Source organism: Neodiprion virginianus, chromosome 2 (assembly GCF_021901495.1).
Source record: "Neodiprion virginianus isolate iyNeoVirg1 chromosome 2, iyNeoVirg1.1, whole genome shotgun sequence".
NCBI lineage: Eukaryota > Metazoa > Arthropoda > Insecta > Hymenoptera > Diprionidae > Neodiprion > Neodiprion virginianus.
Window position 1 is genome coordinate 26,823,570 of NC_060878.1, and position 22,793 is coordinate 26,846,362.

A 22,793-nucleotide genomic window follows, 5' to 3' on the forward strand; every position below is an offset into this window, starting at 1 on the left:
AATTTTGCTGTCGATCAAACTTTAACGGTTCTAGGTATGGGCAAACGTCTTTGGGCGAATAAAGACCAAACGGCATTGTTATTTTTAATTTCCTGTGAATTGAGAATCAGAGCTGCTAAACCTGTTAGTTTAAGTTTATATATAATGAACGAAAAACATTTGAATTTAAGAATATATCAATTTAAAAGGTTCTTAACAATGGTTTATTGATCTTTGAAATATGTAGTTTTGAATGAAGATATGGATTTTAATTCCTACAGGCGGATACATATATTTAAAATCGTCGTATATCTACTTTAAAGACTGCAATCGGAGAGATTGTTGGAGGAATCTTTTTTATTGCGGATATTGAACAAAAATGAAATATTCACTTTTCGTATGTCCTAGAATAAAAATTCAAATCCTAGTTCAAACTTTCGTTCAAGCTTCTATTTTTACTTTTTATTGACGAATGATATTTGCGTTCACTTAAGGTGGCCATTGGGATTGAGAGCAGAGATGCGATTTCGAATTGTGTTAACTCAGTATCGACTCTTTGAAATGCCTCAAACAAATATTGAAAACAAATGAGAAGTGAAATCGTAACGTATAGTTTAATGTTCAAGGCTTAGGTTTAATCTTCTCATACCAGGTTTGACCGGTTCAAACAAACCTGAAGACCAAAAACGGACCAAAAAGCAGCCCAACCAAATATTTGAAAAACCGAGACCCTCGTCCAACATTCAAAACGAGCCCAAAGCATTTGTTCCGTTTATATTCACCTCCAGCCAATCATTTTTCGAGTAGTAAATATAACCGTTCTACATTTTATCCGTACAAGAAACGCTTCGTGAGATTTCAAATTAACAATGATAAAAAAACCAAGCAACTCGTCTCGCGGAGTACAAAGGCTAGACGGCAAGCGCACAAGTACCTACTGGTGGTAAAGCAATTGCCAGATCAAACAATTTGCATTCGCCAGTAACACTTGACCGAGACAAATAACATCGGGTTGCAGTATAGAAGTGGACGTTTCACATCCTTGACCGCACTGCAACGTATAGCTAGCGATTTCCCATTGTGAAATAGTATCGAGCCAACAGTGTCGTATAGGGTGAGCTTCAGAGGACAGAGAATTTTCGTTCATACCGCCGGAAATGTGAAATTGTGAAAATGTTGAAGTCACGAGATGAGTTGGCAAGGCGAATCCTCGGCTGTTTCTTGACCATCAAGAATTCTACTTGACTTTGAAGTTTACTTGTACATACGAATACTGATTTTCAGACTATCCATTGTTCGCCTTATGCGCCACTAACAACAAGACGATGCAGCCTCGTTTCGTCGTACACATTTCGCCGTCTTTTAAAGTGAATTGCATTCTCGGTATGCGTCCGCTAGATCCCCTGTTCGAATATCAAACAGCCTTATATTACATGCTCTCTCGATTCAAAGCTTCTCCTACACACAGGCACACACAGGGAAAATACACACACACAGTTACTTACTCTATACCTTTCGTTATTCTGAACCAAATGCCTGCAGGAGCTGGTAGCGCGAAACGACGTAAAACCTGCCAAGTCTTGGAAGAAATTCTCCGAGGAATACCCTGATCACCATTACTGTTATTTTCCTGACGTGCCAGTATTGCGAAAACGCGTCCTTCCGCCTCGCGAAAGATGTCAGCCAACGTCAGGAGAGAAAAATTTGAATATCGCGGAGTTTCCCATACTTCGCTTTCATCAGGCGATAGTGGAAGCTCATATTTCATCCAGACTGTACATGCCGTTTTTCTGCTGGACAATAATTGATGTCTTGATATTACATTGCTGAAAGAATAATGCAGAGACCGGCATTTCGGAATATTGCACTAAAATTTCCATACCCACTCATGGAGCAGATCGAAATTTCCAATGATCAAGATTTTGATTCACCGTGACGTAAAGTATCTTATGTTCAAACGATCGCGATCAAAATTGCGTATGATTCTAGTGATTTATGAAAAAATAGTCCGTGCAGGATCAAAATGAGAGCATAAAAAACTCTGATAATCATAGCCATATTCGTCTCTAACGGTATAAGAATTTATGCGCCATTATACGCCCTTTTACCACCAAATCCGCTGTTTTGATGCATACGCCGTGTACCGTTAGACACGCGATAAGGAGTACTGTTCGTTCAAAGTCTTGAACATTCAAGGTGCGATTCATTCCAACGGATATTGGCTCTCAGCCATTCCTTAAGCCGTATAATCTGAAATTTAAAAAATACGAAGAGACTGTATGCGTACATTGGATTAACTTTCATGTCGATGAAAAGCGTGTATATACGGCGAGTAGATATTACATCAGGTGCACTATGGCAATAGATATATATATGGCAATAGATGAAGTATGGGCACACACGTAGCATCGTGGAACCGGAAATAGGAAGTGCATTGTTTGGTGGTCCACTGTCAGCCGAGTGGCTTTCTCTCTTGCGCAAAGTAACGCATCGCTTGTGATCGATGCACAATATTATACCGAGACAGGTATTTGTTCCGGCTTAAATTTGTCAGGATGCACATTGGCTCCAAGCAACGATCAGCGGGAATCTTCCATTATTTCACGGTCGCATGATTTCCTCCTACGCCAATCATCCCCACTCGTATTATGTTACGATGGTTAAGGAATTTCATGGTTATATTTCATGGGTGCGGCTTCCACACGATTCAGAATAAATTGCAATCTAGGGTTTTTCTTCCTACCAAATCTGGTAAGTATTTATCGATCTTGAAATATTAAACCGTAGCAATCTTTAGACTCGTATTAAAATTTATCCACGAGCAGAGTAGGCAGGTTTGATTTTGCGAATCGGGTTGTCCTTGCACGTCGTAAAAGTGGAAGACCCTCGATTTAACGTGGTTTTTGATATCCAATCCAATGGGCCTTGCTCGCTGAGATATCATGGTTTGAAATTTTTTAATTTTCGGGCGGGCTTAGCGCGGGTTTAGAAAAGGGCCTTTTTTTTAGATTTCGCTCTTCTCCGAAATTCTTGCACTTTTTCACTAAAAAACAACTCAAGAGAAAGGGCGGGACTGGAAAAAAATTTTGAATACTGCGGAACGACGTTGAAATTTCGAAAAAAGCTATTTTAGGGGATTTTAAAATCAAGGTATATCCTGAAATCCTTCGGTGGCTATGTTCTGTACGACGAAACAAAAGTTTTTTCAATACCTGAGATCCGTGCGATTTTTTTAGTACCAATAAATCTATGTTGACATTCGTAAAAATTAATTTTTCTAATTTTCAAATATTAAAATATTTCACTGTTCTTTATTTCTCTTTTTGCTTTATAGTGAACAAGAACTCATACGAAACTGGAGGAAATTGACCCAATATTAAATACTGTCTCATGAAATTATTATTAAAAAAAAAGAGAAATATTTAAATATTTGAAAGTTAAAGAAATTAGTTTTTTCGAATTTCAACATAGATTTTTCAGTAGTAAAACAAAAAATCACACGCATCATAAGTTTAAAAAAAACTTTTGTTACGTCTTACAAAACATAACCACTGAAGGATTTAAGGATATCTCAATTTTGAAATTCCCGAACACAGCCTTTTTTCGAAATTTCAACGTCTTCGAGGCAGTAGTAAAATATTTTCAGCCGAGCCCTTTCGCTTGAGCTATTTTTTAATGAAAAATGCAAGAATCTCGGAGAAGAACGAATCTAAAAAAGGCCCTTTTCTGAACCACCCTGCTCCATATACTCCAAACGCGAGCCTAAGCCCGTCCGAAAATCCAAAAATTTCAAACCTGATATCTCAGCAACCAAGGTCCGTTGGATTTAGAATCAAAAACCGCGTTAAATCGGGAGTTGTCACCTTGCACAGGAACAGCAAGTTTTTATAATATTAATCTTGAGTAGCCACGTCGACAATTTCGTTAATTTATTCCAATTCATAAAGAATGTTTAAACCCGAGTTACGCGAGTATGCAGGCAAAAGGAGTTTAATTACGTAAAATGCGAAGTTACGTGGATGCTGAGTATTTGCTGGAGCGTTATAACAATATCAATAATGATAATTGAGCAGTTTCAGCATAAAACTCCGAGCCACGTGTATCGGAGCATCGGTCTGCGATCGCGTATCACGCGTAGCTAATTCTCGCGAAGCAAGCTTAAGCTTTGTTTCGAATTCAGGTGGATAAAATCGCGTCGAAGCGTAAATTAAATCCACCCCTTCGGCATTCAATTCCCTTGCCTGTTCCTCGCCTGTATCCTCGATTGGTAAATCCATTCGATTTTAACGTTCAGGACATTCCAGCTCACTCAGGGGGTTCCCACAGCACGCGATCAGATAAACCGATATCAAAACCGAACGGTTTTCCCGCAGAATCGCTCCGTATTGTTCGTTACATCGTCCAACTACCGGGCACTCAATTATCCGTTAATTTCGCTCTTGGTTTCAACAAACGATCGCGAACAATATTCAGAATGTTCACCATGAATCATAAGTTCCTGGAGGGGAGCAATTTTTGCGAACAATAAAGGTTGAATTATAGAATCACAATTTGAACGAAAAATTTCGAGGTCGTTGAATATGGGATGGCAAATAATTCGGGAGACATTCTCAAAAGCTAGGGAATTTTTGTAGCTTATATATCTAAATAAGTATTCGTTCGTTTAATATAAACCTGCTTTAGAAACAGTTCGAGACCTTTTCCGTATTACAATTTTAGTAGGTAGAAAAAAATCGAGACCGAATCAAAGCTTTCAGAATAAAGCTGTTTGACAATGAACTAAATTTCTATCGATATTATAATGAAAAAACGAAAGTAATACTATCAATTAAAGTGAAGAAAGTTCAGATGTAAACTTTTCCATGTACATCAAAATCGTATAAGTTGTTCAAATTCGATGTATCAATGCTTAATACGGTTATGAATTGATCGATATCTACAGCATGAGTTCATTTATTGCAAAGCTACGATCGCTTTTCCTACACAAGTTTTTGCAATAAACTGAAAATCAGTAAAAATCGCCTACCAACAGGATCAGCTATCGCTCTGAAATTTCCGACATTCCTGCATCTTTGGGCACTTAAAATTCGTGTGGATGAAAATTTACTTCGATTTCAAGAAATGTTATTCTTATCCAATTCATTTCGGTTGTCTCCAGTTTTTTCACTCCGATTCTTTTCGCTTCACACTCTATGCACCCGTGATGGATCGTTGCAAAAGCTTCCCACCGAAAAGCAACTCGAATTTCTCTCATGGAACATAATTACGTACTTGGATGTTTCCCGGGAATAATGTCGTCATCACACACTTATTACCATTTTCGGAAGCCCTCGGGCTTTTCGTGGCGTCGAAGATTCTCTTACGCGAGGCGAGAAGACGGCCAGCATTAGGCGACAGCTCTCCCTATTCACCCTTGGAACAAATATCCTCGAATAGCACCATCTGTTTCCCAGCTTACCCGTATTTTAGCCCGCGGCGAGGTAAGATTACTCGAACAACTGAATTCATATTCATTTACTCACCGACGTGGAAGGCGACCAGATGCCTCAGCTCCGGGTCCACGCCTAGGCGAGCTCGCCTCGACGCTTCCAAGTATCCCAGTCTTTGGAGAAACGAGTCTTGGAGTTCGAGGGGCCGCTCGCTTGGTGCTAGTCGTCTTCCTGGTTCCCCGCCGTACTGCAAATTCAACCCTCAAGATTATTCACGAGGTAATATTGGACTCGGACGCTTCGGGGAAACGGATCCATGAGGGCGAGATATGACAGGAGAATTTCAGACTTGAATCGATTCGACTTGGGTGGAGGTGGAAATGTAGAAGGATCAGAGAATTTCAGACTCCACGTGATTCGACTTGCATAGGGGTGAAAATGTAGAACGATCAAAGAATTTCAGACTTCACTAGACTTGACTTGCATAGGGGTGAAAATGTAGAACGATCAAAGAATTTCAGACTTCACTAGACTTGACTTGCATAGGGGTGAAAATGTAGAACGATCAAAGAATTTCAGACTTCACTAGACTTGACTTGCATAGGGGTGAAAATGTAGAACGATCAAAGAATTTCAGACTTCACTAGACTTGACTTGCATAGGGGTGAAAATGTAGAACGATCAAAGAATTTCAGACTTCACTAGACTTGACTTGCATAGGGGTGAAAATGTAGAACGATCAAAGAATTTCAGACTTCACTAGACTTGACTTGCATAGGGGTGAAAATGTAGAACGATCAAAGAATTTCAGACTTCACTCGACTTGACTTGCATAGGGGTGAAAATGTAGAACGATCAGAGAACTTCAGACAGACACTTGATTTGACTTGGGTAGGAGTGGAAATATAGATCGTTCGAAAAATTTCAGAATCTACTCGATTCGATTTGGGTGGGGGTGAAAATGTATAAAGATTAAAAAATTTCAGTCTTGACTCGATTCGACCTCGGTGGGGATGGAAATGTAGAATTATCACGGAATGTCAGATTCGACTCGATTTGACTTGGATGGGGGTGGAAATGTAAAAAGATCACAGAGTAGAAGGGTCACAAGATCAAAATTTGAAAAATTTAAAGTGAAAGTCTGTTTAATCCAATTTGAAAATGTATATATTCAAAATGTAGAAAAATAAAAATGTAGAAAAGTAGAGGGGCTACTGCGTACGAATTGACGACTGAAAAACTGGGTAAATTTTTAGAACTTATATCTTGACAAGCAATTATTCAGTTTGTTTGGACTTTTTTCTTTTTACAAGTATATAGAACGAGCTTCTTTCACATATTCTTGGATTAGTATCAGTTAGTACAAAGTGTCACTATCGACCACAACGTCAACCATTTCCCTATGTGACGTATTTGACGGTGCCGATTATATCTCAAAAACGACTAAACTAATTTACTTTAAATTTCGAAACAATTTTTTGGTCATTTTATCACCTTTGACGCGATGTAACTTATTTTTTTTAATTGAGTTGACAAATCGCAAACTTTGGACGAACAATTGAATTGAAAAAACGTTGAGAAAAAAAATTTGGATAGTGGCAAAGAGGAGAAATTATCGAAAATACTGTTCTCAAACTGGACGCAGATCGGTTGAGATGCTTCTGAGATATTTATTTCAAATAACAATAATTTCTATTGATCGATTCTACTGAAAAAATATGTTAATGAAGCTTGATCTACATAGCCTTGCATAAAATAAACCCAAAAACCTGAAACAGCTTTTGACAATTGGGTAATAAGACCCTTCTATTGCCTGATTCTTCTACATTTTCATCCCCAGTAATTTCAGCATTATCTGATTTGTTTATCGAAAGTATGACGTAACTAAGTTTTGGAGAATTCAATTTTTAGGTGTTGATCGCTATGCTTTATTCGAATTGAGTTCACATTTCTGACATTGAAAATGATCGATTTAAAGTCATAGATGGATAGAGATATACCGAAAATCGGAATAATTTAGTCTTTTCAGAAATCAGTTTTTAGATTCTTTTCGAATCAGTAGTGTTTACTTCAGGGTCGAAATCATGAAATCACGAATTCCAAAACGTACGTGTCTCGCCGCGAAATTTTACAATTCAAAGTGGAATATTTGCAAGACGACAACGGAGTTCGAAAAATTTGAATTCAGTATCTTTAAATTTTGCTCTCTCTTAGTCCTTGCAATGATCTTTAAAGAGGGTTTTCTTGTATGAGAAATTATTTCAATACGCTACGATAACTTGTCCTAAATGGTTTAAAAATAACGCTGGGCCACGCATAATACAGTTGTGATATGAAAGGGCTGTTCAGGCGTCCAACGATGATATTCACGTATGTTTTTAAAGGATTCTAAGTCAGCCATTGTATTTGCTAAAAGCGAGCATCAGAGCTTGGGAAATTCGCAATATTTATCCAGATTTCCTCATATTTAGCAAGGTCCAATGGATTGTTTCCACAGTAGAAATGCGATGAATATAATTTGCAATTTTAAAGACGAATTCTGATAATTTTCGCTAAGCATAACAGTTGACTCGGTTAATTTAGCCGGTTAATAAATCAAGTAAGTATGAATATTTACGTACGTAATATTCACAGTAATAATTAAATTAGATACAAATTATTATTCTAAATACATTTCGCTGCGACTTGCGGAAGGAAAATCTCGTACCATCCGGTATTATTCAAACATCCTCGTCGAGGATGTGACCCCAAATTTTTAACATCGACATTTTTTCTCACCTATCACCTTTTCCCGGAGTTACGACAATGAGCTCTCGAAACTTTCCATCTCGAGCGATCCTCGAGGAATCGTGGTGAACGTCGAAGGTATAGTCGAGTCGCAAAGGGATCGAAGGACTCTTAGGAGAATGAACTGACTCTTGTGCGCACTGTCACCTTTCCTCTCTTTACTTTTCCCTTTTTCTTTCTTTCATTCTATTGCGATCAGGTTATCTTTATATTGCCAATTTTCATTCTCCGCAATTACAATTCACTATCTTCCGTCATTTTTTATACTCTTGGCAGTTTTAATTACCATGGAAAGGGGGTATGATTAGTGGGTACTTGTTTAAAAAAATTTCGAACCCTTACGGCTGATACACTTTTCTAGCTTTTTAATGAGATAAATTATGTTGTTCTGGTATTTCCCGATTTGGAAATTAGCGTCTTATGAATTGAAGAAAATGAGATGAAGAAGGTAGTGAAAACCTATTTTCTGACTTTGCGAGAGGTCAAACCGGTTAAATGAATGCCTGATTTATGCAAGATAGATTTCAATTCCACGGTAAGAAATTTGAGGACTAAGAAATTTTTAGAGAATAATTCGATTCAATTTTATTGAATAACCTCACACATTCAGTGAAAACTTTTCTCTTTTTGGAAAAAATCAATTTGTACAATATTTCATCGTGGGACCAAAATACTTTGTTGTAAGTAACGAAATTATACAAAAATGAATGTTGCAATCTCCAAAAAAATTCAATTCAATAAAATGTACATGTAAAAATGAAATCTCGATTTCAATTGAATCATTTTCATGAAATAAATACGTTTTTCATGGTGCAATCGAAATATTAATCGGTCATTACGACCAAATTTTTTTCTGAGTGCATTGATTACATTTAAAAAATATGTTGGCAGGAAATGTTTTACCGCTTTTCGGTTACAAAGATTTTCCCAATGGAAATATTTCAGGTTTTCTTTTCTTCGTACCGTAATCCGCGAGTAGCGAAAGTTTCGGAAAATTATTTAGGACAACCAAAATATCAGCTGAGACTGCCTCGCAGCAATTTGTCGTTCCAGAGAGGAAAGCGCAAAAAACGTTGAAACTGTACCTAAAATAATCAGTATCACGTCAAATTTCTGCAAACTTCCGTTCGACACTTCTGCTGTATATTCTGTTGATCAGATAAATTAAAATTTTGTAATTTTATCGACATCACTATCAAGGTTTTGAGCCGCGTTTTATCAGGGACAATAACCAATCTACTTTTACAAATGTACGGCTGAAAAATGCAGATCAACAGTAAGTTACGTGGTAAATGTAATGTCTGAAAAATGCTGTTCGAGATTATCTGCAATGATAAAAATCTTCTGTAAACGCATTTTCAGCTTATCAATTACAGAAATGTAATGTACACCGATTTTCAGAAGGATCATTCAGCTGTCGTATTATAATGGTTCCAATTTCGTCGTTGATTACGGTTCGATTGCCGAAGTCCCGAACGTGAGACAAGTGCTTGTTGAACGAACCAAAAGCACCACTGAGCACAATCCAGCTTGGACGTGCCTAATTGGAACTGCTTCACATCGACGACTACGCTTCGGTGAGCTGATGTGTTTCTCGAGATTACTCTAATAACTAAGCGGCAAAAGCACTGTTAATATTAAAAATTACCGCCAGCTTGAAAATTAATTACACCAGCCACAAAATTCAAAACGTCAATATCCAACGAAACTAGGATCGACAAAAATGTACATAATTATGTGAAATGGTATACAAAAAGCTGTGAAACTCATAAAATGTTGGATATGGTCTGTGTTGTGATTTCCGAGTTATTTGAAGATGGTTTGCAAAATAAAGGTACTTTTTTATAGTTTATTTATTAACTAAAGGCTGTTCATTCACTCATCTAGACATTTACATTTTGTGAACCACGCCAACCAGAATTACTGTATTCCATTATATTCTTTAATTGAGTCTAACCTACAAAACTCCATGAAATTTGAGTGTACGAAAAAATATAGAGCAAATGATCTAGACAGTGAAAACTGTGGAACCCGTGACCTGGACATTTAAAACTATGGATCTAATAACTTTGACATAAAAAAACTAGAAAAAGCGAATGACTTGGCATCAATAACTTTGTTACGATGATATTCTGCAGATCGAAAACTACAAAGGTGATGACACAGACACTGAAAAGTTTGAAAATGATGAGCGGGACATCGATACCATTGAATTGGATGACCTGGACTTCGAGTACTGCCAATAAAATGACCTGAATGCAAAGAACTTTGAAGCAGTTAACCCGGAAATAGACTGTCGTTTTCTGAGTTCTTAATGAACATTAACCACAATTGACAACTAGTATCTGATACCAAGTGACTGTAAGAATTACACAGTCATCATTGACACTGCTAGCCGACATTTTTCATCGATTCGATCTTATAAATGTCACACCATTTGCTTGGAACTTCGAACTGTGCTTAGAATCAATTGGGTTCGAGTCAAGGTCTCGTCGGCTTCAATTATAGAGTTTAAGTTTGCGTATCCTTCTTAGGCACGACGCGACGGCTCGCAAACGGAGAGTCTTAGACCCTTACCTTCGCTGTATAAACAAGGTCTCAACGAGAGAAAATTTTGAAACCACAATGGAAAAATCCACTACAAAATAATTTACAAGTCATTTCAAAAACGGGTGCATGCGTGTGTATTTTTGTGTGTATGAACACGATACCAAAGAAATCACTTCACCGGTTTTGCCAATATATGGATAAAAAATTGTCTCCATCTGCACTACGATCAAGTATCTTTTGCAGACCTTCTTCACATCCGTTTTCAAAATGGCAAACGTTCAAACTATTAGAAAATTCGGAAGTTCCACATTCTTCCAGATAATTTGTCGGACTCTAAAATTCAATTTGATGCTATTGAAATACATTTTCAAACATTTTTCCATAACTTCCAATCTTCCAGACTGATGTACGAGTTTTTTTTTTATACGGGTAGGATTCCGCACTGAGAAACATTTCATTTGTCACAGTAAGTAGAATAATTCAGTAAAACAGGTATCGGTAAAAAAATGTTGGAATTACGTAAAACGAGGTACGCGTAACCATTTTTCGCTATTGTCGATCCTTTTTTGGTAATTGCGACGCAAAATCAGTTTGTTCGGTTGACTCTACTTCTTCAGTTAAATAAGGCTTTAACATCGATTTATTGTTGCACAAGCGTTAAATTTTCGCAACAGTTACAAGAAAATATAGTAACAGTGATCGTAGTGAGAAAGAATAGTAACAGATGCAAAACTAATTTTCATTTTCTACCTGGAACTATATTTTTCGATTATGGTAAAAAATGAAAATAGTTAAGGACTGACCGGTAACTGGAACTAAAAATTTCTCTAAGTGCATCCGTACAAACCATTGATCCTATTTTGCCAAAATCAGCATTAAAAATTAAGCCAAAAAATGATAAACGAGAGTATTGCGTGCCTTTTATTATTACGGCAACAGTCTGACAGTGATTTGAAATGCATGTAATGTCAAGCGAAAGGAGTCCCTGAGGTTACCCGTAGGACGGATGTTGCATCTTAAGGCAGCGAGTGGTGTCCGCGCAATAAACATTCGGTCCTTTAGTACGCTGCTCCCTCAAACCTCCAGCGTATCGTAGGCTTCTCCATTGCCCGAGAATACCGAAGCTTGACGGCCAGAGCGAGACGATCCCCCTTATTGGTTCACCGCGGCTTTCCTGCAGAACTGAAGAGGGGCAGCCCAAGGGTGCATTTGTAAAACGGTTCAACACCCCTTGCCTGGGGGGGTAAGAATTTACTGCTGAAAGCTCAGGCATGTACAGCAAAATACTGTTGAAATTTTCACTCGCTAGCTTCGTGGAAAAACTCGTGCAATAATTTACAAATATCACAAATTTTTTATGAGAATATGCATTCGTATGCACGAGCTTATAGAAGTTTTGAAGATTGGAGTCACGTTTGTGGAAAGAAATTCGCTTTCTTCAGAGGCAAATTCGAACCAAATTGTAGATGTATGAACTTGAAACTGAAGTGAAAGATGGTGAAATGTTCTTAACGGTGAATTTCACTACGTGATAACAACAATTTCCTTTCATGTTAAATTGTAAAGAGTGAAGTCTTTCAACGTCAAAATAGCGGCGATACCTTTTTCTTCCATATACAGTGCTACCTGGGATAACGCTTGCATTATTAATAAGCAACGAGACGGATATCGGCTAAGGGCTTTAGCACGTAAGCCGTCAAATAGATGCGGTAAATGTTCCTAGCGAAAAAGCTTCATCGTAAAATATTCAACGCAGATCCGACAACACGCTGGTGGAAAAGCCGTAGAAGTTGTGCAGCTAGAACATTATCAACTGCTGGATATCTGGATATTTTGGGTTGCGAACAAAGTTTCGTTCGTAATTCGATGTCAGTGCGCTTTTGCAGGATGGGCGTCATGGGTTGTAAACCTAACACCAAAACGATCTCCCTGCGAAATTGTGCTAGATTTTTTTGCAGTTAAATTGGCCACTCGTGTAATTAGTCGAGTAAAAATGATCATTATTACCAGCAGTTCAGCGCAGCGGAGTTGCACGAAAATCAATACCTTGCACAGGTAGCTCTACGTTATACGAGTCGAGTGGCGGTTGACGTGGAACGCTGAAACGGGCAACTTGTACAGGTACTCAAATTCACGTTCCTGGATTTGAACACGGTTTCCTCTTTACGAGACAGTGTCGCATTCGGTGCCTATCAGATGCGTTGTGTTTGATCAGGTTTTTTCGATGATGTTCTTTTCGTTGTTTCCTCCATCAGATTATACAGCATTGTTTCTAGAAACGTGAGTAGTGAGAACCTATACCTTATTTCGCGATTAACTGCTCTTCGACGTTGTACAAAAAAGGTGTAAGAAAATGTGCCATAGTCTAAGCCAGTTGTTTAAATATTCTTCTGTTCTTTTTATTTTCTATGAAAAAGTTATCACCAATCGAAGTTTATCCGGTTAAAAGGCTGCTTCAATGTTCATCACGTCCAATGAAAGGATTCCATGCAAAGTAAAAGTGGGAGATTAAGCGAGATATCAGGATTTGTCACGTTCTACTTTTTCTTAAAATTCCATACGCCCGGCGATTCTCAATTTTAATCCACCAAAGTGACAAATGTACAGTAACGTGAAGTGAAAGTCTGAGAAGTCTAACCGCCTAAACATCCATGCCCCAAGTACTATGATTCCATTGATAGATTCAACTAATTTCCACAGAGTTTTTTGTCTGCTTGTTTGGTGGATCAACTGAGTTGCGGCCAGATGCTAGCTGTAAAAATTCACAAGCGTCTCGATTTGATGTCACGCTGAGAATTTGAGGTAGCCAAAATATGGTGGGTCTCCACTCAAGTCGACATAACTTTGGTAATGCTTGGGCTTGCCGCCAGGAGGACATGAAAATATCAAAGAACTAACCGATTAAGAAATTTATTCATAGCCGAGATTTTTAATCCGCTAATCAATGTCTGCAAGCTCGTACGGCACTAAAGCGGATGTGAATTGATCCATACCATCCACGCGGTAGCGGAAGAAGTTTTTAATATTAAGTCTTCCCCAGAACGAGAAGTGATTAGCTTTAAATTCCGTTTAGGTGAGGGTAACCGAACGATAGACGTTAGCACAGCAGCCACCGCCGCTGGTCTGTCGGTTTCGGTACCAGAGCTATAAATAAACGATTAAACCAGTTTGCTTGGGCTGGAGATTTAGTCGGGATTAGTAGTAAGCTGCCCCCTTGACTGGTTCCCCTTGACCCCCGCACGCGTCTGTACATAGAGTAATTAAATGTTAACGGTCCGGCAATTAGGAGCGATACATTTGGTACGCCCCTGCCTCTCGACTGCTACGAGTAAACGCACACCCACAGAGCATTGGGCTTACATACCACATTACGGGATCAATCTAACGCCATTTGACTGCCATCCAACACCATTTAGCTTTAGATCCAAAGTGGTCCAGATGCCTTCTCTCGTAGAAGAACGAAAAAAAAAAAAAACCCGAAGCCGAGATAAGATCCCGGTTAGCAGATTTTATCCGCCGTAGCGCCGTAGTCGGTGGCAGATTCGATACAGCAAAAGAATGGACTGGAACTTCCGACTCTCAGTTTTTCATCATCGAGAAAAGTTTTCCTGCTCTTTGGCCACGTCTATTTACTGTCACTTTGATTTTCAGGTTTGATGCGGGTGGCGGTGGTGCGCATTCTGTGACTTTTCACATCTCGTATCCCATAGCTATCACCATTTTGGTCAGTTCACGAGAAGCAACGAACGAACCAAAATTTTTACAGTTCTAATTGGATATCGATTTATGGTGATGATACCGGAAGACGAATAAAATGGAATCTGATTCAGAAGAAGGCGACGAAGGTTTTCTTGAAAGTACGATCACTTTATTTCGCCAGATTTTGTATAAATTCAAAATTCAATCACCACGGATAATACAAGAATGACACGTTTGCGAGTTGAAGTCAGGTGAATTCATTTCAATATAAACGTCAAAATTTGGCCTCGATATCAACTAAGTTGCATCGTTTGCTTGTTCGCTCGTAAATTAATTGCAACATTAACATCGGCAGGGTTCGGTTAACCCCGGGTGAACTCGGTCGAACCCGGGCGGGTCTCCCGGGAAGCAAAGATTCGAGAATTCGGTAAAAAAGCTCCATTAGATTTGTCTCTGAAGAAACTCGTAGGAGTTCACCGGATGTCGCTTGAAATAATTCCCAAACTTAGGGCGTATATCTTCTCCGAAAAGTTTTACTACGAGGTTGAGATCCCTTGCTTTCCTTTTCGATCACCTCCCATCACCTCCCCCTTCTCTCACAGTTTGCTCTTTTCCTTTTGCCTCCTGCAACCGCACGAAATCTCTCTCTCCACCCGCCACCACCACCTCTACGTTCAAGTATAGGTGCACCCTTTCCGTGGAAAAATCAGCAACGATAAACAAGCAAAAACCCTACTATGTCTTACCGCAATCCAAGGATTTCCAGAGGCTATCTTTAATCCATTACGCGGAATCCACTTTCTTAATAAAGTGATCGGAGGAACAGAACCTTATGAACCTTGTGAACCTTATCGATTATCATTTTTTCAGGGCTTGAAAAACAGTGCTGGAGCAATTTGGGTGCAAAAAAATGTCCTGACTCTTGCTAATTTTGCAGTAGCAAGGTTTCTTAGGAGCAGGTATCCGTGATTTCCCACCAACCCAAGTAACCGACTGCCGATGAGTCAACTATCTCGCTGGTCATCGCCGTCTGGAAACCAATATCGCCTCTCTGGCTTCTGCTCGACCACGAGCAGGTGCAGCTGGGCCCCAACTACAGAGAAGCTAGAGTCTAATACGTATTTCGTTACGGTTGCACCGGAAGCAGCAGGTGCAGCTGCCGCACACCGCTTGTTCAACGTCTGGAAATGATATTGAAACGACTCCAAGGATGGCAAAGTTTATTAAAATTTTCTCAAATAACTGTTGAGGGTAGTTTTCCCGTTCCCCAACCTTTTTCCACAACCATCCAGACGGTAAATGACCTCTTTGCTGGCAGTATTTTTCCGCAAGTTGAGTGCTACGATCGAAGCAATACTGGCTGTTGACTATTGACATGTGCGTCTAGTGCTCAAAGAAAGGCTCCCGCCTGGGGAAATGCGCGTGTTCTTGAGCAGGATCGAGGCGCTAAAAGTGCTCTTCAAAGATAAAGCTAATCTCTTGAATATTCAAGACGTTCCCACTCGTTGACCCGGATCTGCACCTCTTATCAGATATTCAAATTCAAAGTTAACAGCTTTCTATGGCTATATAGCCGCGATTCCTTGGAAGGATCAAGAGAGCGTTAGGATGAAGGGGAGAAGGAAAGAAGAGGAAAAGATGAGTTTGTCGAATCGCTAGGAGAGGTGGACTCCTTCAGGACAAACTGCAACATGTAACTCTCAACATAAACAGTAAATGGTGGTTAAACTGTGGAAGAGTTTGAGATCGGAGGTCATCCCGTACTTCGAAACCCTAATCCTGTTTGAATCACTCCCGGAACGCTACGTTGCATTTCAATGAACCAGGTAATGTGAAAACGGAAACGTCGAAGGCTTGAAATTCAAGATTCGAGATACGTAGACATTCCTAGAAAACCCGATCATTAGGATTCTTTCCAGGAAAGAAAATTGCATCCATGCTCGAGATAAAATCGAATGCTTACGTGGAACCGACAAGTCAGATAGCATCCATTACCAACAAAATGACCTAAAAAAAAAAAATACCACGACAAAATAACCTGGATAAAAACGACCTGGAATAGAATAACCGTGATATAAATGACTTGGTGAAAAATAACCGCTACACATATACCCTACAAAAAGGATGAAAATGATAATTGAAACACTGTAATAATTATTAGTGAATTATGTACTTTAAATTGTGTTCATTATGTTTATTTGATAATTGAATTATTGTTACCATCGTTATTATTATCATTAGATTATTACGGTCTTATCAAAACTATCGATACTACTGCACACAAAAAATGTCAACACAATATAATAATACACAATACTTTGAGCTGCGACAGTCATCTTCCGTGTTTTTCGTACGGCATGGTGTATTGTGGTTGGATACCGACAGAATAACGAATTGTTTGCAATGCGTGAATCCCACATTCCATTCTCTACTCATTAAGGTTCCTATCAGTGTGGTTAATTCGTTGGAGGTTATTTTGAAATAGATTATTTTAACTCCGGTTACTTTAACTCCGGTTATTTTAATTAGGGTTCTGTCGTTTCCAGGATATATTATCGCAGGTTATTTTGTTGCGGGTTATTTTCTGCAAGTGGTACTGACGGTTTACCAGATAGCATTGATGGATAATCAATACAGATATTCGGGACATTTCAAATACAGAAATAAACAGCTAGTTGAATTTACTGCACTGTTGAGTGAGTGCGCTTGTAACAAACGGCTCGGTTGTAAGAATTATTGCTATGCGGATATTGCTGTTCAATAAAGCTACCAGCACTGAAAATGTAGTAAATGTCTAACGGAAAATCATCTGTCACGTGTAAAACTCCATAGTGGAATAAGTTGAACCAGTAATTTCTCTCCCTACCGGAAACCCGGAAGTTCGAGATAAAACAGTCTTTCGACAAAATCAATTTCATCAGATACTGGCAATGCATGCCGACTGTTTAAATGCCTCCAATTGGGTATTACAGTAGAAGAGAACCGAATAAGAGATCTGTGACTGAGGAAACCATGATAACTATCATCAGTTGGCTTATTTAGCAAGGATTGTAGAAAATTTTTAAGCCAGGTTATTTACCTTGAGAATGTGGCTGGTCTGTAGAAAAGTGATAAAATCATTGTTTCAGAAAATTTGGGTTTTCGTTGTCATCTCCATTATGGAACCATTGTTCAAGCTGGTAGCCTAGGCTTGGTACATAGAAGTTAATCTCGACAGGCGAAAACTTTCAACGTTACGGAGCAACTAATCCATTCCCATTGCTTAAACGAAATTGGTTGGCACGGAGAATTCCGTGGTTTTGAGAAAAGCTGCTTTTCCTGAGTGCTTTCGGTCAAAGAGCCGGTCATCCGAGCTTGCCAGCTGCTGAATCAAGAATATCAGGAATAATAATGTGGTGATGATCATAGCCTGCGACTTCATGCAGTTGGTAATATCGATTTTTCAAATGGATGTCGGAGTGTTAAAAGTTTCCTAAGTATTATCCAAGGTCTAGATATCGATAAGAGCCTTTGTTATTTTTACGCGAAAAAGACTTTGGCCCTTCCACAAGGGCGAGCAGGTTTACCAAATCTTTGTTCGGACCCGGCTGCTCGCTGCGTGTGAATCGAAAGGGAGGACAAGAGGGAGGGAGGGAAATCAATAGGCGGAAATTTTTCCCCGACCTCTTGGCAGGAGATTTGCGATATCGTTCTACCTGGAGATAATTGGAAAAATACCGGCTGCAGCTCTAGCGATGATATTGACAGGCTCCGACTGTACATCACTTGATTCTGGCGAACTTGCGGTGGCTGCTCCGAACGGAAAATGGGACCCTCAAATTTATTTCTCATCTCGTTCCCGGGATCACAGGAAACAACTGGGGCAAAACCCGGGCTTCTCATCACAAAATATTCTCTTTAAAGCTCAAAGAAGTTGATTAAAAAAATCTGCCGAGCTTAGGTAAAGGGTGGTACTGATTACTGGAGAATATCACCCTTGAATCTCTTTCCAAAAGAGGAAACACGCGCCAGAGCTTTACTGTAACTTGTAATTACCGATAATTGATACTAAGTCCACCGTCATCGGCACTAAACTGCTGATTTGTTCGGTTTGAAGACAGCGGTAATTCTTTTTTCTCTCTCTCTGTCTTTAGAACCTTGAATTCGCAGCTGGAATACGGAGTGAAGAAATATTGCTCTTGATTTAAAGTATAACGTTTAAATTATCACTCCACGTTTTTCCATTCACTTTCTTCATTCCAGTTTTCGGGGACAAAGGAGCGAATAAATTTAGGTTGAAAAATCTGAACGACGGAGGTCTGCATTGTCTGTTAAATTGAATATGAAGAATGAAAATTTCTTTTTCGAGAAACGGCGAATTTCCTGTTTTACCAGAGTGTATGTATACCCGCTGAAACTCGCACCAGATGACAAGCAAAGATCTGGGGTGGTAAAGACCGCGCGGGATGCATACGCTCCGGGAAATGACTTGCGGAGAATTCTGAGGAATTTTAACGAGCGGTGTGAGGCCGCTGGTACGGCTAGAAAATACGCGAAACGTGCGGTGACTGGTAATTGATTACTGGTCTGCGATTCCACCGCACGTAATCAGCGACGTACATCGTATACGTGTTTCTTCAAGAGGAGCAGTGGACCTATTTTCAGAAGATCCAACGGTGTCCAAAATCGATTCATTGTTTAATCACAGTTCAATTCAGATCAACATCAAATTTTTTTTTAAAACAAAATGGTGGCCAAAGGACATTTTCAAGACAATCACTCGATTTGCCCTTTTGGTGCCTTGTAAGTTAAATGCGCAAACTTCAGGTCGAACTCAGCCTGATAACGTCACTGGCGGTTCTTAAAGTCCATGCGTAGAATTAGGTTATTTTCTAATCCCCAAATTTATGAGTCGTCGCGAGGAAGCTTTTCGCATGAAATAATCCTCAAGGCACACATTTTTTTCCTAGAATTCTTTATGATGAGAAACGAATTTTAAGTGCGAAACAAGTTGATTTTGGACCATTGATGTCTTTTGAAAAAATCAGTACTGGTCCCCTTAAAGTGCCGCGCCAACGCGAATGGTCTCGGATATAATAAGGCTTTTCGCTAATTTGCCAAACAGATGCTCGTTAGACAAGCGGGAATCTTCGTAACAAGATCAGGAATCTGGATGTCGAGTCGCGTCGAGATTTGCGAGGTTGGTAATCAAAAGCAAACGCTCGAGACATGAACAAAACAATGTAGAAATTTCAACTACGCGGTACAATGTGCAACTACCCCAGAGTTGACGTCGTATCGGACCTATGAAATCCTGGAGAACCTTATGAATTCCAAGCTAACACCGGAAAAAAAAATTCAGAGGGTGGAGACGAAACTTTTTACATACGAATTCCTGCAGGATAGGGGCAGGACTTCGTGCTCGATTCTACCTCTGAATCTCTGAACGATGAGTGGAGTTGTGTGAAAGTTACGTGAAATCGTTTGAAACTGTTTTCAGCCATTTTTCACTCTGTGAAGCAACGTCAAGTCAGTTAAAGTCTTTTTAAGTCACGCTGAGATTTATCTCATTTTTCGTACAACAAGAACGATTTCGAAGTTAATGAATCAGGAGTGTGCTTGCCATTTCCAAAAAAGAATTCGCTTACTTGAAATTATAACGTGCAATCCAAGGCATTGTCATCACGTACTTGAAATAAGATGGCTTGTTTTGTAATCCTCCGCGGAATGGCTTTAATTTCTACATGACCTAGCTGTAGATTTGCAAATATCAAGATTCCAGGCGTGGAAGGGATAACGTGATAAAGAAAACGGGGGCGACTCACCTGCACGAAAAGGGACAGGTCCTCCCCAAGGAGCATGTCCCTGCAAACGTCCTTGGCCGTTGTTTCCAAGGTCAGGTAAACCAGGCTACTCTCGATTCCGGTGTGAACTCTCACCCATCCGCTTCCCCCGCAAACGTCGCCACCGACACCCGAGTCCCAAGAGGAATTGAAGGGCTCGACGTGGCAGCAGCTGGAGTCGAAACTCCCGTTCTTCATTTTCGTCGATGGAGAAGAGCCACTCTCAATGGAATCCGAGCTGAAACTCTCGGTCTTCCCAGTTGAAGATTGGCTTTCCGTCACCGAGACTTGCGGCGTGTCTGTTTCAACGTCGAATTTGCTGATCGTGCGGTTCAAGTCGTCGAGGATCCTCTTTTCCAGGATAGTCTCACCATCATCTGGCCTCTCAGATATCCTTCGAATATGATCCGACATCCCGGATGAAACGTTCTCACTTTTGGTTAGCACAGTCACGCATTTTGGTTCGTGCAGCTCACCCTGACGGGCATCTTTCGAAGCAGATTCTGTGGAAGGAACAGGATTCACTTTCGGGACTGTAATCATCTTTTTCTTGTCTTTTTCCTCTTCCAAGCAAAACCTCGACCCATTGTCTTTAGAGAGCTTTTTTCTCTCAGTGTGACTCGACACGGTGGAGTGTGGTTTTCGCGTAACCTTGAAGCTGGGATCACAGACTTCGGGTAGATTTTGGGGTTGGTAAAAATTCGCTCTAGGAGCCATGCTGAAGTTCTCATTAACGTCACGCAACGTCTTCGGGTTTGAAGGTTGTTTCTTGGGCGGAACTGGTGCCCTTCCCTTCTTGCGATTTGTTTCGGGCTTGTCCAGCTTCGAGACGAGACGCTCGCAATAATCGCGAGAAAATGTAAACTTGCTTGTGTCAGATTTCTGTCGTTGAAAGTCCTGTGTATCTCGTGTGGGGTCAATGGTCTTCTGCCTCGTTTTAGTCACCTGAGAGTAGGCGATCAACTCTTTGGAAACTGTGCTCAAGTTTTCGGCCGGCTTTCGGCCGCTGACCTCTGAATCCCTCCTCAAGCCTCTCAAGGCTTCCTTCGAGTCCTTCGAGCTCTTCGAATGCGACCTTTTCGACTTTTGCTGGAACTTTTCGTAGTTAGCAAGAATCCTTTGATTCAGTTCGTGTATCAGCTCCAACCTTTTCGATATCGAGTCGTTTGCCTTTTCGATTTTATCCTTGCTCACTTTTGATCTGCTCTTCGTCCCCGTCGTCTTTTCTCCATCCCTCGACGACCTCTGCATGGTCTTAGAGGATGAGCCTGCAGTTTCAATCTCTCGATTCCTCTGCGCCTTCGTTTTCCCTGGGACTTTTCCGGACTCCTTCGGCACTCCAATCTCGTACTTCGAGTCGCTCTTTATCACGTTTTCCTGAATGACCCTGGAGTCCTTGCAGGCAGTACGGTTGACGTACCACTGCGATGAGTTCTTTCCTTCTCCTCTGAGCTCGGCTAACCTTGCAGAGTCCTTAGCGAGCTCAAAACCAGCCCTAAGATCGATCCTGGGACTGGATCCGCTACTGAGACTGATTTTTTCATTGAAATCCCATTCCTGGGACAGTCGACCACGGTCCAGACTCTTTTTATCCGTGGTCCTCACGCTCATAATCGGGCAAAGTCCCAGTTTTTGATTCAGATCACGCTCTCCCAGTTCCCTTTTATTCTTCGGCACCAACCCTCGCGTTGATGAGAGTCTCCTCGACCGTCGCAGTTTCGGGGACGCCTGTTGCGTCAGCGCCATCTCTTCCGTTGGCTTGAAGACGACCATGGCGTCACCTATGGAGAGTTGAAAATGATTAGAAATTGCTGAATGTGTTGTAAGAACCGATTCCCAAATCGATCGTGCAAAATAACCAGATATATCGAGCGACAGGCTATGCAAATCTTTCATTTTCCTCATCTTATTCTGAGCTAAGCTTTGCAGCTGGGGGCTTGGAGGATTCCAAATTGACGTGGGAATTGTTACGGGTAAGGTATACAACAGATTTATGGTGATCGAGGAGCGCGATTACCATTCCGATGGCGTAGGCGTGACGTAATACCTGCCTAGTGCGTCGCCTGTCGTCCTTGAGAATCCGGCGTCAGGTTGAAATTTATTTTCGATCAAAAACATCTACAGCCTTTTCATATCACCGCCACCTGCTTGATACAATAAAACCCCCCGTCTACCGCAATAAAAATTCCCAGCAACTGAGGTTGAAGAGCGGTTAGGAGAAGAGTTCATCGGAGAGGTTAAGTGGCGCCAGCGCGCAGGCGCATGCGCGATTGATGTTGATTTCACATTTCGTCCGGCGCTCGCTTCACCCTCGACCAATCAGAGCCCTCGACAAGCGTCTAGAGTCTCGTAAATCGTCCAGATATAATATTATGTCCCAGATGGATAAACCGAAGGAAAAGACCAAGTGGATATTTCATGGTACGCGTATACGCACGGCGGGCTGACAAATGTAGCTATGCTTGACACACGGAAAGACGAGTGGCCGCGTATTTCGTTGAGGAAAAGGGAAGAACCGCGGAACACC

At 40.4% G+C, this 22,793-nt stretch overlaps 1 protein-coding gene across 1 annotated transcript in view; it reads right to left on the reverse strand.

Moving 5' to 3' along the window:
* The window catches only part of LOC124299133 (PH domain leucine-rich repeat-containing protein phosphatase 2), a 116,617-nt gene that overhangs the window by 90,273 nt on the left and 3,551 nt on the right, over positions 1-22,793 (reverse strand). Inside the window, exons 2-3 of the mRNA XM_046752107.1 lie at positions 20,249-22,047; positions 5,502-5,655 (exon numbers count right to left, since the gene is read on the reverse strand). Of these exons, the coding sequence (XP_046608063.1) occupies positions 5,502-5,655; positions 20,249-22,039 (1,945 nt within the window). The 5' untranslated portion in view covers positions 22,040-22,047. The remainder of the gene's footprint in view (positions 1-5,501; positions 5,656-20,248; positions 22,048-22,793) is intronic.